At 43.3% G+C, this 14,656-nt stretch overlaps 1 protein-coding gene and 1 long non-coding RNA gene across 2 annotated transcripts in view; one reads left to right on the plus strand and one right to left on the minus strand.

The window, feature by feature from the left end:
• LOC120918806 overlaps positions 1-10,783 on the plus strand; it is a 50,966-nt gene extending 40,183 nt beyond the window's left edge. The window contains exons 2-3 of the long non-coding RNA XR_005744473.1: positions 369-476; positions 10,548-10,783. This is a non-coding gene — a long non-coding RNA (uncharacterized LOC120918806). The remainder of the gene's footprint in view (positions 1-368; positions 477-10,547) is intronic.
• Positions 1-14,656, minus strand: part of LOC120918805 (fer-1-like protein 4) — a 142,404-nt gene that overhangs the window by 48,026 nt on the left and 79,722 nt on the right. Inside the window, exons 23-29 of the mRNA XM_040330614.1 lie at positions 13,093-13,276; positions 10,530-10,654; positions 8,578-8,712; positions 6,519-6,719; positions 4,218-4,331; positions 2,437-2,598; positions 332-497 (exon numbers count right to left, since the gene is read on the minus strand). Of these exons, the coding sequence (XP_040186548.1) occupies positions 332-497; positions 2,437-2,598; positions 4,218-4,331; positions 6,519-6,719; positions 8,578-8,712; positions 10,530-10,654; positions 13,093-13,276 (1,087 nt within the window). The remainder of the gene's footprint in view (positions 1-331; positions 498-2,436; positions 2,599-4,217; positions 4,332-6,518; positions 6,720-8,577; positions 8,713-10,529; positions 10,655-13,092; positions 13,277-14,656) is intronic.

A 14,656-nucleotide genomic window follows, 5' to 3' on the forward strand; every position in this document is an offset into this window, starting at 1 on the left:
AACACGGCATGTTGGTTGTACCCAAGTTGATCGACCTGCCCATACAGGGTTCAAATATCAGGGCAATTCCTGCTGAACCGGCCGAGATTGGATCCATGTATGGCCTGCCTTAGTCCTGGAAGTAGATGCTGACCCTGACTGGTGTCTGAATAATGATGGTACCACCCTTCTGGAGAGAAAAGCTAATGAAGGCATTGTCAATTGAAGTAAGAATACATACTTGACTTTTTTTAAACCAAAGTTTAGTGTCACTTTAATTCTGTTCTGTATTAACTGGATTATTGCTTTAATTCCATTAAGAGAACCACCCACACAGTACATTGTTACTCACGTTTAGGTTTTTCATTCTCTTCAATGCTTTCTTCCAGTTCTTTTGGAGCAAACTTCATGAGATTAGACACAACTGCAGATCCGACCAAGACAGAGTGGCCGAATGAACGTTTCTCAACTACGAAAATACTCAGTGGTGGATGGAGGTACGTTTGCTCTGGAAGCTCCTGCAATAACATGAATATCATCACATCTATCTGTAGCATTTTTCTGCTGCTTGTACAATAAAAGTTACAGCAGATTATATATTATAATCCCATCAAAAATAAAACATTAGTCGTAAATAGTATTACATTTAACTTAAAGGGGTTGTAAACCTTCCTGGTTTTTAACCTTAATGCATCCTATGTATTAAGGTGAAAAAATGTGTGTATGCAAAATGGCATCTACAGATACATGATCATCCAGCAATGCAACATTGTATCTTGGCCTGTAAGGGCAACACTTTGCAGGGGGGCAGCACTAGGGTCACCACGTGTCCTGGATTGCCCGGGACAGTCCCACATTTTGCAGGCCTGTCCCGGGCACCTTCATTACAGGACAATACAGTGTCCCGGAATGAAACTGACACAGACACCCCCCCCCCCCCCGGGCCAAACGAATGCCCCCAAAAAAGGCTGCCACATCACCACTTTATTCACTGACAGTACTTGTCCTGGCCGGGAATGCCTGGAGAACATTCCCTGCCCCCTGCTTGTGATTGAAGAAATCATAAATCCCGCCTCTTGTGTCCAATCACTGTGATGTGATTCGTTACAGCACAAGCTGATTTTTGGGAAGGGGGGTGTCCCTGAATGGTAGTTTGGAAATGTGGTCACCCTAGGCAGCACGGAAAGAGTCTCCGCCGGCTTGCCCTACACTGTTAGTGTAGCACCAGTCTTATGGGGCGGACTGGGCTGAGAGGCAAATTAGTCTAGCGCCCCCCATAAAGCTGCTGCACTGCTTACGGTATGTGGGTGGCCGGCATTCCGCAACTGTGTGGGGGGCGCTGCTTCTAATTTTGACTGTCCTATCATCCTGGACCACAAACCTTCCTCATTGTGCTATTTTACATATTTTTGAACAAAGAACAAACATAACGGAGCAAAAAACACACCATATGCAACTCCAGCCAGTAGAAAAATAAATAAGAGAATAAAAAATAATAGAAATAATAATATAAATAAATCAAAATGGCCAAAAATGTATCAAAATGTTTATAAAAGTTCATGTAATGTCCATTCATAAGGACTGCAGCAACAAGTATCAAAGTACCCGAGGTACTCCAAAGCCAGGGCTCGACAAAATCCGGGCACCCGGTCACAATTGCGACAAGAAATTGTGACCTGGCGCCCAAGCCGGCCGGTAATTGAGGCTGCGGCTTTGCGGCCTACAAGGCCGCAAAGCCGCGGCCCCAATTACCAGCCTTCGCGGGCCCTTTAAAATCTCCATAGGCGACGTTTAAAAAAATTCTACAGGTTGCATGTTTTGGGTTACAGAAGAGGTCTAGAGATAGAATTATTGCTCTCGCTCCAACGATCGCGGCGATACCTCACGTGTGGTTTGAATACCGTTTACATATGCGGGCGCTACTCACATATGTGTTCGCTTCTGCGCGTGAGGTTGGCGGGACGGTTGTCAAACCCTGTCCAAAGCCATACTTATGTGAAACCCAGCAGGAGCCACAGTATCTGCTTGAAGAGCAGACAGAGAAGAACAAGAGGGCAGCTCTTCAAGCAGGTACTGAGGCTCCTGCCCGATTTTTACATAAGTACAGCTTCAGAGTGACTCGGGTGCTTTGGTACTTTCTGCTGCAGTCCTTATGGATGGACATTACATTACATTAACTTTTATTGCCATTAAAAACATTTTTTATGGCCATTTTGATTCATTTCTTTTATTTTTATCCTTTCATTTATGTCCATTTGTTTTTTACTACTGGCTGGAGTTGTTGCATATAGTGTGGTTTTTGCTTTGTTATATTGTTCTTTGTTCATTGTATTTACACTGGTTAATTATACAGCTGCATCAACCCCATGTTAGCACTGATTACAGTGAGCCCCGAACTAAATTTATCTAACATGGCACCTATCTAGGAGGGTGTCGCACATATCTATGGGGACTCACCACATCAATGCATTTAACGAGTTCAGTGAAATTGGGAAATTCCTTGTAGGTTATAATGACTTCAGATTCCACTTTTTTCCCGGCACATTCAATGCGCACTTGAGGTTGTGTAACTTCAAACAAGTTGATCCTCTTGAGATCTCGCAGCCCCCAGAAAAGTACCTGTAAAGCAAATTAATAACGATTTTTAGCTTGAAGATACAGCAGCAATATATGTTCATGATCCCTTTTTTTTTTTTTATGAAATGTTATTACAGTAAAACCTTGGACTGCGAGCATAATTCCTTTCGGAAACATGCTTGTAATCCAAAGCACTTGTATATCAAAGAACCTTTTCCCATAAGAAATAATGGAAACTCAAATGATTTGTTCCACAATCTTCAGTTTATAGTCCATATAAAAAGATTATAGCGATGTGATGGCAGCCTCTACAAGGGGATTAGAAGCATAACCCAGCAGGAGCTACAGAGTATAAAAAGAGAAGAGAGGTTACTCTTAAGCCCTGTACACACTGCCGGGAATCCTGTCAGGAAAAAAAAAAAACGTTGATTTTCCTGACGGGATTCCTGGCAAGCTTGTCTTGCAAAGCTGTGCATACAGATGGGCACTCAAAAGAACGTGGTGACGTCACATTAGATGGGGGTGCTTCCACTTGCTGTTGCAAATAAGTAAAAAAAAAATACTATGGTTTAAAATTTTTTGGGGTTAAAATAGATTTCCAGTGCACTGTCCTCTAGTTCTCCTGCCCCCCTCTGTGAATCTTCCTTACACCTATTTTTTCTTTCAATTTCCTTACAAACCATAATTTTAGCTGTCTTCTTGTTGGTCTGATGACATCACCTGTCCTTCCTCTCCTTGTCCTTTGGCTTTCATGAGTGGTTCTCACTGCAGAACTTAAGGACCCTCATGTAATGACCTGCGAGTACTGTTCAGTGCTGCTGTACTGTGAAGCATGGATATGCAATAGTCTGGCAGCTTATCTGTTTCCATCTGTCCATTAGAGGCCTGACTCTGTTCTGGTTACCTTCTTATTTCCTCTCCTTCCTGTATGGCCCCACCCAGTCCACCACAGGAAGTCTATATTAACTGTTGCACTACAGGCCTGCAGTGCTGTTCAACAGTGTTGTTTGCTCAAGTTCCTGTCTGCAGTGTGCTACGATTACCTTCCTGTGTACCGTTTTTGTCTCGTCCCTGACTTCTCCTGTTTGCCTGTGCCCTTGACCTTTTGCCTGTCCCTCGGTTACCCTAGTCTGCCTGTTGCCCTGACCTCGGCTTACCATCACTACCGCTTGTCCTGCTTGCTGCTTCCCCACTCTGCGGAGCGTGACTTAGAGGATCCCAGGGGTTGCGACCTGGATCCAGCTGGGGCGAAGGCCATCCTCACCACTAGAGGCTCTGGTGAACAGAAAGCTGGGTCTTAGACTCCGCGCCCTGGGTGATCTTGGGTTCACGCTTCCTCTCTGATCGCAGCAGTCGGCTGTAGGGTTCACTACCCTGTGGTGCATCCCTGACCCCCACTGGGTGCACTTGTCACCTGGCCACAGGTGACCTGACACACCCCCAGGGAATGAAAGGTGATCATGACAGAATGGGTTGAATGACACTGGCCTGCCCCCCTGAGCCTGAAGGTGGGCAGCAATGGAGGACTGAGTAGGGTGCTCTAGTGTGGAGAGGGTAGTGGATTTTTTGGAACATGGAGGATTTGTTTTTTAAATGTCAGAGTTCTGCTTTAAATTTATTTTATTTAAATCTATGAACTTTTTGTTTAATGAAATATTTACCTCTATTCTGAATTCCTTTAGGACAGGCCGGATGCCTTTTGGAATAATATAACGGTCAGAATTTTCATCCAAATATTCTGGTTCCTTGTTTGTTATGTATTCCGGTAGGGCTGGCTAAGGCAAAGAATGTAACAATTTAGAAAAATAACTTGGTAGATAGAAAACAAAACTAAAAAGTACAAATATAGGACAATCATTGTAAATTTCAGATGGGAAATGCAAACCTTTATGGCATAGTTTCCATAAAAAAAAGGTATTAGTCAGTTTCTTAAAGCAGATCTAAATCCTTACTGGATGATTAATTAAAGCATTGTGTATCATTAAACAGGTTTTTTCTTCAACTATTGCTTTTTTTTTTTGTTCTATTGTTTTTTCTATCCTTGCTGTATCTCAGAGCTGCTTTCTAACATATGTCTGTGGAACTACCTGTATGTGCGCTTTTAGTCAAAAGAGAATTTGTGAGGTTCAGGGCAAAAGGGGAAGCTGCCCTGGGCCCAATTATTGTTGTAGGGCCCAAGGTAGATGCCCCTTGAGCCCACGCTGCCCGCAAATCAGGGGCCCCATGAGGTCACATACTGATGTTGTATGAGACGACCCGGATTAAGGTTGGGGCTCTCTGTGCAGGCCATTATTTAGTTCCACCAAACTTGAAAAAAGAGATTGGGGGCCGAAAGTATTCAAGCACCGTTTATATACAGTAGATCAGACTTTATAGGCTCAATATGGGAGACCACTCAAATAGATTATATAAAATATATGTTTATTCAAAAATAAATTAAATACATTGATTAAAATATAGGCATGAACTGCCTCCCCAAGATCCAGATGTTTGACAAGAACCAAAATCGTATGCCCCACGATAGCTACCAGAAATGATAAATAAATTGTATATACAGTGAGATACAGAGGTACATAAAGCAGTCTGTATATATCAGGTAGTCAGGTCAACATTTTTGCCAGTTCAGGGCTTCCTGAGGACCCAAAATGCCACCAGGCTTTGCTGATAAGTGCCCCACCGATCCACCAAAGTGATGTGAGTATTTTACACATTCAGTAACATTTTTGTTTCACATATATTATGTTGTGTTATTGATTTCTGTACTTTTTTATATATATATATAGTGCTGCCCTTCTACTAGCATTTTGGGTCCTGAGGAAGCCTTAAACCAGCGAAACATTGACCCGACTACCGCAAATATGCAGACTCCTATATATACAACCATATCTCACTGTACATACAATTTATTTACGATGGCTATAGTGGGGCAAACTATTTTGTTTTTTGTCAACATCTGGATCTTGTGGAGGCATTTCAAACTTATCCTTCCTGTCGAGTGCCCCCACTGCAAGCAGCTTGCTATGGGGACACCCGAGCCGAACTAAAGCTCCGTGTGTCCATTCAGATACAAATCCGCAGTTCGACCCCACCCCCTCTCTCTCCTGATTGGCTAATTGACTGATTGACACCAGCAGGAGCCAATGGCGCCGCTGCTGTGTCTCAGCCAAATAAGAAGGAGAATCCGAGATGGCCGAGGCACTCTTGGATAGGTGAAAGATGGGCTCAGGCAAGTATTAGGGGGACTGAGGAGGGCTGCTGAACACAAAGGTTTTTTTATCTTAATGCATAGCTTGCGTTAAAGCGGAGTTCCGCCGAAAAGAAATATATAAAAAGTTAAACTTTTTTAATATTAAGACACTTGCCTGTCCTGGGTGCCCATGATGTCGGCACCCGAAGCCGATCTCTCCCTCGGCTCTCGGTTCCCTACTGCGCACGTGCGACTCGCGCTGCGCGTTCCCACTGGTCCCTGTCTTCTGGGACCTGTGTGTCTCCCAGAAGACAGGCGGGGGGGACTAAGTAGGCGCCGGATGTGGCGTAGGTCACCGTGGTGATCTATGCCCGGAAGTGGAAGCAAATACCTGGATTACACAGGTATCTGCTCCCTCCTCCCCCTGAAAGGTGCCAAATGTGACACCGGAAAAGGGGAGGATTCCAAAAAGCGGAAGTTCCATTTTTGGGTGGAACTCCGCTTTAAGATAAAAAAAACTTCTGTCTTTAAAACCACATTAAATTTCAACCCTTCTCACATTATACTACAAGCCAAAGAGACTCTGGAGATCCTCTGGGGTGTAGAAGCCACCTACCCAGGAACCAGATCATTTACACCAACATTAAATACCTTAAGATAACAAAACCAGTAAAATAAACCTGTGGGTCCAGTGCTATCTTTCCACTTTCTTCAACATTTTCATTAGTAGAAACTTTCCTGTATTCCAAGACTTACGGCAGATCACCAAACTCACCTCTTTCATGTAGGTTCGGTTCTCAAGTTCAATAAGCTCAAATGTAGCTATAAGCTCCCCAGCAGGAATATTGCCCTTGAAGATGTCAAAGAACTGAAGGGCAGGCTGGACATATTTAGGTCCTGTGTCTTCCGTCTCTTCTTCATCCAGTAGTGTCACAATAGGGGTTGCAAACGCGCGACCAAGAAAATCAGGGGCTCCCTACAAATTATCACAAAGCAAGAAACGGCCTTAAAATTTAACTAAAAAATCTACAGGCATATTTTCTCCATTTTAAAGATAAACCCCCATACAACAAAATGTAGTCCCTTTATTTAATTGCAGTGCCTTTAGTGGTTGCTGAAATGGGAGTGAGGTCCGAAAAGCTCAAGTGATTGACTCCCTCAGTCTCTGTCCACCCGCTTTGGCCATGATTTAGGCAAACATAAAGGGTGGGGAGATATTTAAGCATTATATAGGATTCAGGAAAGAATGAGCGAGGCTACAACAAGAAATAAATGTAACCTTGGAAAATGTAGTCTCACTCCTCATTCTAAATGCATACATAAGTAAAAGGGGTTAATGACAGAACCAACAATTGGCTGTATAAAAGAAGAATGGTAGCATCCATTATAAATGCACAAAATAGTTTTCTGCCTAAACTGGAGTACCTCTTAAATAAGACGCATGTGTCAGGCAGGACCAAAACATGGAAGTCAGAGCTAATAGAGCAGTGGTTCTCAACCTTTTAGTGCCGTGACCCCTTGATAAAATTTCCCAAGTTGTAGAGACCCCTAACATTGTCAGCACCCAAGGCAAGTTATGCCGCGTACACACGATCGGTCAAACCGATGAGAACGGTCTGATGGACCGTTTTCATCGGACCAAACCGATCGTGTGTGGGCCCAATCGGTTAAAAAAAAGCAATCTTGTTTTAAATTTAACCGATGGATACCTAACCGATAGAACAAAACCGATCGTTTGTAGGCACGTCCATCGGTTAAAAATCCAGGCATGCTCAGAATCAAGTCGATGCATGCTTGGAAGCATTGAACTTCGTTTTTTTCAGCACGTCGTTGTGTTTTACGTCACCGCGTTCTGACACGATCGTTTTTTAACCGATGGTGTGTAGGCATGACAAGTCAGCTTCATCGGTTAACCGATGAAAACGGTCCATCAGACCGCTCTCATCGATTTGACCGATCGTGTGTACACGGCATAATATGCGCCCCTAACCCACGGATATTTAGCACTCCCTGAGTCCCTTCTACTCGTACATTATTAAAACCCCTTATGGTATATTTTAGTATGTACCACTCTTTCTCTTTGTTCTCCTTTCTTTCTCTTTTATTTCTCTCTATCCTAATTTATTATTTTTTCCCCCATCCCTCTCTCTAGCCATCTTTCTTGTTCATTCTCTTATTCTTTCTCTCCCTTTTTCTTGGTTTCTCTCCCTTCCATGTATTCTCTATGTTTATTCCTTCTCTTACTCCTTGGTGGAGTGGTGGGGGGAATGGGATGAGTGTCAGTGCTGGCGGGGAGTTGGGATGAGTGGCAGTACTGGGGGAGTTCTGATCAGCCAACTGAGGTGCTCTTGATCAAGGTCCTCTGCTGATCTGAGAACTGTAATGGGGACTTTTAATGGCAACTATAATCACATGTTAATAACTGTGTCTCCGAATTTGTGGTGTCTTGCAGCAGTGAGACCTATCACAAAATCAGGAGATAGGGTCTCCTTCAACCTCTCCCACTTCACATTCCTCACCAGTCAGCTGACCTCTAGTCTCTGCTCCCCAGCCATGCCTTGAACTGAATGGGCAGCAGCGAAGAGGCTGAGTGGGTGGCACAGGCCCCAGGAAGAGCCCAGCTGGGCGACCACAGGCTCCAGGGACAGCCCTGCTGGGTGGCCGCAAAAAGGCTGGTGGTGCGTGTTTCAAGAACAGCCCAGGAATCAGTGACCCCTGGCAAATCATGATTTGACCGCCAAGGGGGTCCCGACCCCCAGGTTGAGAACCACTGTAATAGAGTGTAAGAAAGCATTATTAAAAGCAGATGAGAGTAACCAGCAGGGTGTACTTACAAACTTGTCTTGATCATAAACATTAATAACAACAAGCGGTGGATCATTCCTTAGGATTTCCTTGTTCCCATCCATCAGGAGATTGTCATAGAGGAGCATTTCATTCCACATGGGTGCCAGAGTCTCATTAATAACCTGCAGAAACCACAAGCCAGAACCATGATGATGTGGACAGACGGAGCTCTGATGCCCCCACAATTAGAGCAAGCATTTCTTATAGAAGGGGATACATGTTAAAGAGTTTTTTTTATTACTTGTCATTTTGCCTAACCTGCGATATCCATGCAAAGTAAGATGTACAAGGGGGAAAAAATGTATTCCTAAATACCTTAAATTGATGTATATACTCAAAAAATCTGTGCATAAATGACATACATTAATAAGTGAGCAAAAGAATCAAAGAACCATAATCAATATAAGTGACCAAAAAAAAATCAAAAAAAGTCCACATAAATTAAATAGTTTGAGCTATTTTTCAAAGAATAGGCACAAATGTCCCTCTCTAGATGTGCAAAGCTGGTAGAGACATCCCCAAAAAGACTTGCAGCCGTAATTGCAGCTGTAATTGCAGTAAAGGTGATTCTACAAAGTATTGATACAAATGTACCCCACACTTTTCACATATCTATTTGGAAAAAATTTGGAAACCCATTTATCATTTTCCTTCCACATCACAATTATGTGTCACTTTGTGTTGGTCTATCCCATAACATACATTTACATTTTTGGTTGTAACATAACAAAATGTGGAAAATTTCAAGGGGTGTAAATACTTTTTTAAGGCACTGTACATTTCCATAAATGCAACAATTCCTTAACCACTTCCGGACCGCCGCATGTAGATATACGTCGGCAGAATGGCACGGACAGGCACATGTACGTACCTGTACGTGCTCTGCTTGACGTGGGTCGGGGGTCCGATCGGGACCCCCCGGTACTTGCGGCGGTCCCCGTGGCTTCAGGAGCGATCCGGGACGACAGCGCGGCTATTCGTTTATAGCCGCTCCGTCGCGATCGCTCCCCGGAGCTGAAGAACGAGGAGAGCTGTATGTAAACACGGCTTCCCCGTGCTTCGCTGTGGCATCGATCGAGTGATCCCTTTTATAGGGAGACTCGATCGATGACGTCAGTCCTACAGCCACACCCCCCTACAGTTGTAAACACACACTAGGTGAACCCTAACTCCTACAACGCCCTCTGTGGTTAACTCCCAAACTGCAACTGTCATTTTCACAATAAACAATGCAATTTAAATGCATTTTTTGCTGTGAAAATGACAATGGTCCCAAAAATGTGTCAACATTGTCTGAAGTGTCCGCCATTAATGTCGCAGTCACGAAAAAAAATCGCTGATCGCCGCCATTAGTAGTAAAAAAAAAAAAAAATAATAAAAATGCAATAAAACTATCCCCTATTTTGTAAACGCTATAAATTTTGCGCAAACCAATCGATAAACGATTATTGCGATTTTTTTTTTACCAAAAATAGGTAGAAGAATACGTATCGGCCTAAACTGAGGGAAATTTTTTTTTTAGATATGTTTTTGGGGGATATTTATTATAGCAAAAAGTAAAAAATATTGCATTTTTTTCAAAATTGTCGCTCTATTTTTGTTTATAGCGCAAAAAATAAAAACCGCAGAGGTGATCAAATACCACCAAAAGAAAGCTCTATTTGTGGGGAAAAAAGGACGCCAATTTTGTTTGGGAGCCACGTCGCACGACCGCGCAATTGTCTGTTAAAGCGATGCAGTGCCGAATTGTAAAAACCCCTTGGGTCATTTAGCAGCATATTGGTCCGGTCCTTAAGTGGTTAAATACTGTATACACAGATGTTTGGCTTCTTCTTTTCCTTCTGTAACCCTCATGGTGTTCAGGCCTTAAAATGTGAATTATGGTTGTTTTGCTCTTTGTATCTGTCTCAGGCAGTAAAAACCTAATATTTATTCTTACCAGTGTATTTTGACATAGGTTTCCAAACACAACCCTAACGAATGGATCGGACAAGCCATTGTCATCGGCAGGTAGTATTCCCCGAGCCTGGTAAACGTGAGCCCTCAGCTGAAAATAGCGGTAATCTACAGAGATCAAGAGGAGAGGACATGTTCACTATATACTGTTAGTTATACCTCTAACACCTGGCAAGATTCTAGAAGATATTAGGGTACCTTTACCCAAGATGGGTATTATTAAAATGTTGGTTCATAGAAGCACATAGAACCATTTGCATCAGTTCCTTCCCTTGCAGGAGTTTACAATCTTTCTGCCGGTCAACAGTGAAATGTTTTAAGGCCAATTTCACCATAAAAAATAAACCTACTGGTATGGGTTTGAGCTGTAAAAAGAAAAACCTTAAAGTGTTTGTTACCCCAGCATTTCATATTCCTGATATGCGGCTGCTGTACCATGTAATTGTATGATAAAGTATCCTGTTCTCTTTGTGAAATCACTGGTGTTCCTGCCAGTCCATCCGCTTTCCTATTAAAAACTGACCACAGTAAGCAGAAAACACCGTAGTCAGTTCCCTAGCTGTGCTGGGAACTCAGCCTGCTCTCCTCCAATGAGCAGACTTGCCCAGACACGCCCCAGCTGCACAGCCATTCACTGAGAAGCTCAGTGTGCTGCCGTTTCTCCTTCCCGCAGCTCTTCTGCAGCTGCGAAGAGTGGGAATGTGATAATTATAAAAAGGAGAAAAGGGATCTTTATAATGGTAAATGGTTTAATATTTATACACAAATGTTTTGCCTTTTGTTTAAATTTTAAACTGAATGGACTGTTTTACAAGGTGATCGTTTATTAAGGAAACTCCTGTCATTACTTAGGTTATACTTTATATTTATCCCCGTGCCCCTATGGAGCCCTTTGGATCCTAGTCCAGTGCTGTTCAAAGGAGGTTAAATTGTGTCTTTATATGTAAACCCTCACTTCCATTTAAAATACTGTAGAAATTAAAGGCAAATCATTTCTGAATACATTGAAAAAACATTATAAAATACCCGTTTCCCCTTTTCTATAAGTTATCATAAAACTTCTGTCCTCAGCTGAATAAGGAGCTGGGGGAGGAGAAGCAGCAAAACATGTGTACAGTGAATGGCTGGGCAGAGGGGGTGTGTCAGCACAAGCCAGATCATTGGATTAGCTCCCAGCACAGCTAGAAAACTGACCACACGATGTGCTTTCAGGCCTGATGTTGTCAGTTTTTGATAGGAAAGCAAAGGGACTGACAGGAACACCAGGGGGCAGATCCTCAAAGAAATTACGCCGGCGTATCTGTTGATACGCCACATAATTTCAAATTTTGCGCGTCGTATCTTTGTTTTGGTATGCACCAAACAAGATACGACGGCATCTGTGTTAGATCAGACAGGCGTACGCCTTAGTACGCCGTCGGATATAGGATGCAATTTTCTGGCGGCCGCTGGGTGGCGTTCACGTCGTAATCCGCGTCGAGTATGCAAATTAGCTTTTTCCGACGATCCACGAACGTACGAGCCGCCGTTGCATTCTTTTACGTCGTTTCCGTTTGGCTTTTTCCGGCGTATAGTTAAAGCTGCTATCTGGTGGCGTACTCAATGTTAAGTATGGCCGTCATTCCCGCGTATAATTTTGAAAATTTTACGTCGTTTGCGTAAGTCGTCTGTGAATGGGGCTGGACGCCATTTACGTTCACGACGAAAACAATGACGTCCTTGCGACGTCATTTGGAGCAATGCACCCTGGGAGTTTTGACGAATGGGGCATGCGTAGTTCGTTCGGCGCGGGGACGCGCTTCATTTAAATGAAACACGCCCCCTACTCGCCGCATTTGAATTCCGCGCCCGTACGCAGCGAGAGATACCCTACGCCGCTGTAACTTACGGTGCAAATTCTTTCAGGATTCAAAGATTTGCAAAGTAAGTTACAGCGGCGTAGCGTATCTCACATACGCTGCGCCCACGCAAATGTATGTGGATCTGCCCCCAGGGATTTAACACAAAAGAAGCAATACAAAGAGAACAGGATATTTGTTCATACGGTACAAGTACATGGTAGTTCACCTTTACTACAAAACTGCCTATGCAGGTAAGGGGCATCTGTAGATGAAAACAAACTGTGCAGCTCTGACTGAAATGTAATAATACCCTTGCTATAGGTGTAGGACATTTACATACCTTATGAAGCTTGACTGGAATACTCCCAGGACATTGCTAAGTGAGGCCTAGTCATCACTGCCCACCATGACCTCCACCATCACAGGAGGGAGCTCTTAAATGCTGAGCTCAGAGCTACTGCATCAGGGGAGAAGAAAAGTTTTTGAGGGGGTTTGAATCCGAGAAAGAGCTCACTGCTGTATGGTGGAGGTGAGCAGTGACTACTAGGCCTCACTTGGCAACACCCTGGGAGTATGAAAGCTAAAAACTGGCCTAAAGTGGTAAACAAAAAGTAAATAAAAAAATACCAAGAACCATGGCAGCTTCCCGATAATTTGAAACGTTCTGCTGATTAACAATGTAAATATCAAAATGGAGCATCTCACCGTCCCTTCGAATCAGGATTGGTGGGTTGGGAGTTGGAGATTCCACCAATTCTCCATCTCTGTCATAAAGGAACTTGTAATCCTCAGGCAGATCCGCCGTGCTGTTCTTGGCATACTTCTTGACTCCTAGCCACATGTAGATCTCAGCTTTGGCAAAGATTTCACCGCTGTACGATCCTGGAATCTGGAATCAGAAAGACATTCACTTTAAAAATGACCTCCAATATCTTACCGTCTAATAAACGTCTAATGAATGATTAAAGACATTTTTATTTTTACTACCATGAGTATTGTCTTGCATGCTTCAATACTAACCCATTTGTAGCATTCCCCTTGGTTGTAACAGGTTGTTATTTAATTGGACAATTGTTCTTGACTGAGCAGTATTGACCAACTGGACAAATTCTTTACTGTAATGCCACGTACAGACGATCGGACATTCCGACAACAAAACCGTGGATTTTTTTCAGACGGAATGTTGGCTCAAACTTGTGTTGCATACAAACGGTCACACAAATGTTGTCAAAAATTCCGAACGTCAAGAACACGGCTACATACAACACTACGACGAGTCCAGAAAATGAAGTTCGATGATTCCGAGCATGCGTCGAATTGATTCTGAACATGCGTAGGATTTTTGTGCATCGGAATTGGCTACAGACGATCAGAATTTCTGACAAAAACTTTTGTTCTTGTCGGAAAAATTGAGAACCAGCTCTTAAACATTTGTTGTCAGAAATTCCGACAGTAAATGTCTGATGGAGCATACACATAGTTCACATTGAACATTTGTTGTCGGAAATTCCGATCGTGTGTACGCAGCATTATAGTTAGTCAAAGTGGTTCTACAATAGCACATTCTGTTTAGTCTTATGCCGCGTACACATGGTTGGAACTTCCGACAAGAAAAGTTTGATGTGAGCTTTTGGTCGGAAATTCCGACCGTGTGTAGGCTCCATCTGACTTTTGCTGTTGGAATTTCCGACAGCAAAAATTTGAGAGCTGGCTCTCATTTTTTCCGATAAGAAAAGTTCTTGTCGGAAATTCTGATCGTGAAGCAGTAGTTGTTTGGTCTGGTCTGTTCTGGGCTTCACAGGCTGGCAGTTTCATTGCTTCCCCCTACCTTCAGAAGAGGTTTCTGGAGATTGAGGGAAAATTCAAATCACCAGCATGAATCTTGAAGAGGGAATAGGCAATCCCTGGAAAGGACTGCCAAGATGGTGGTTGGGATACTGTTAAGTAGTCTGGAGCTCTGAGGAGATCATTTTTCACTCCTGAGGAAATGGATCTGTGAACTGATAGGAGGAGGGCTGCTTTCCTCTGGAGCCCTTTGGATTGGATGCTGGATTATTTTACAAGAGGCTACACCCATGAACTGATCTTGTTCCAGGATCCTGTAAGAACAGCCTTTCTTTTTGTGCTGCACCTCAAAGCTACTTCATGGTCCCCAGCTGTGAACCTATAGACTGCTCCAGTGTAGCTATACCTGTGCTAAAGCTATTTCATGGTCCCTAGCCGTGAACCTATAGACTGTTCCAGTCTAACTTTACCAGTTCTAAAGGTT

Source organism: Rana temporaria, chromosome 12 (genome assembly GCF_905171775.1).
Source record: "Rana temporaria chromosome 12, aRanTem1.1, whole genome shotgun sequence".
Taxonomy (NCBI): domain Eukaryota; kingdom Metazoa; phylum Chordata; class Amphibia; order Anura; family Ranidae; genus Rana; species Rana temporaria.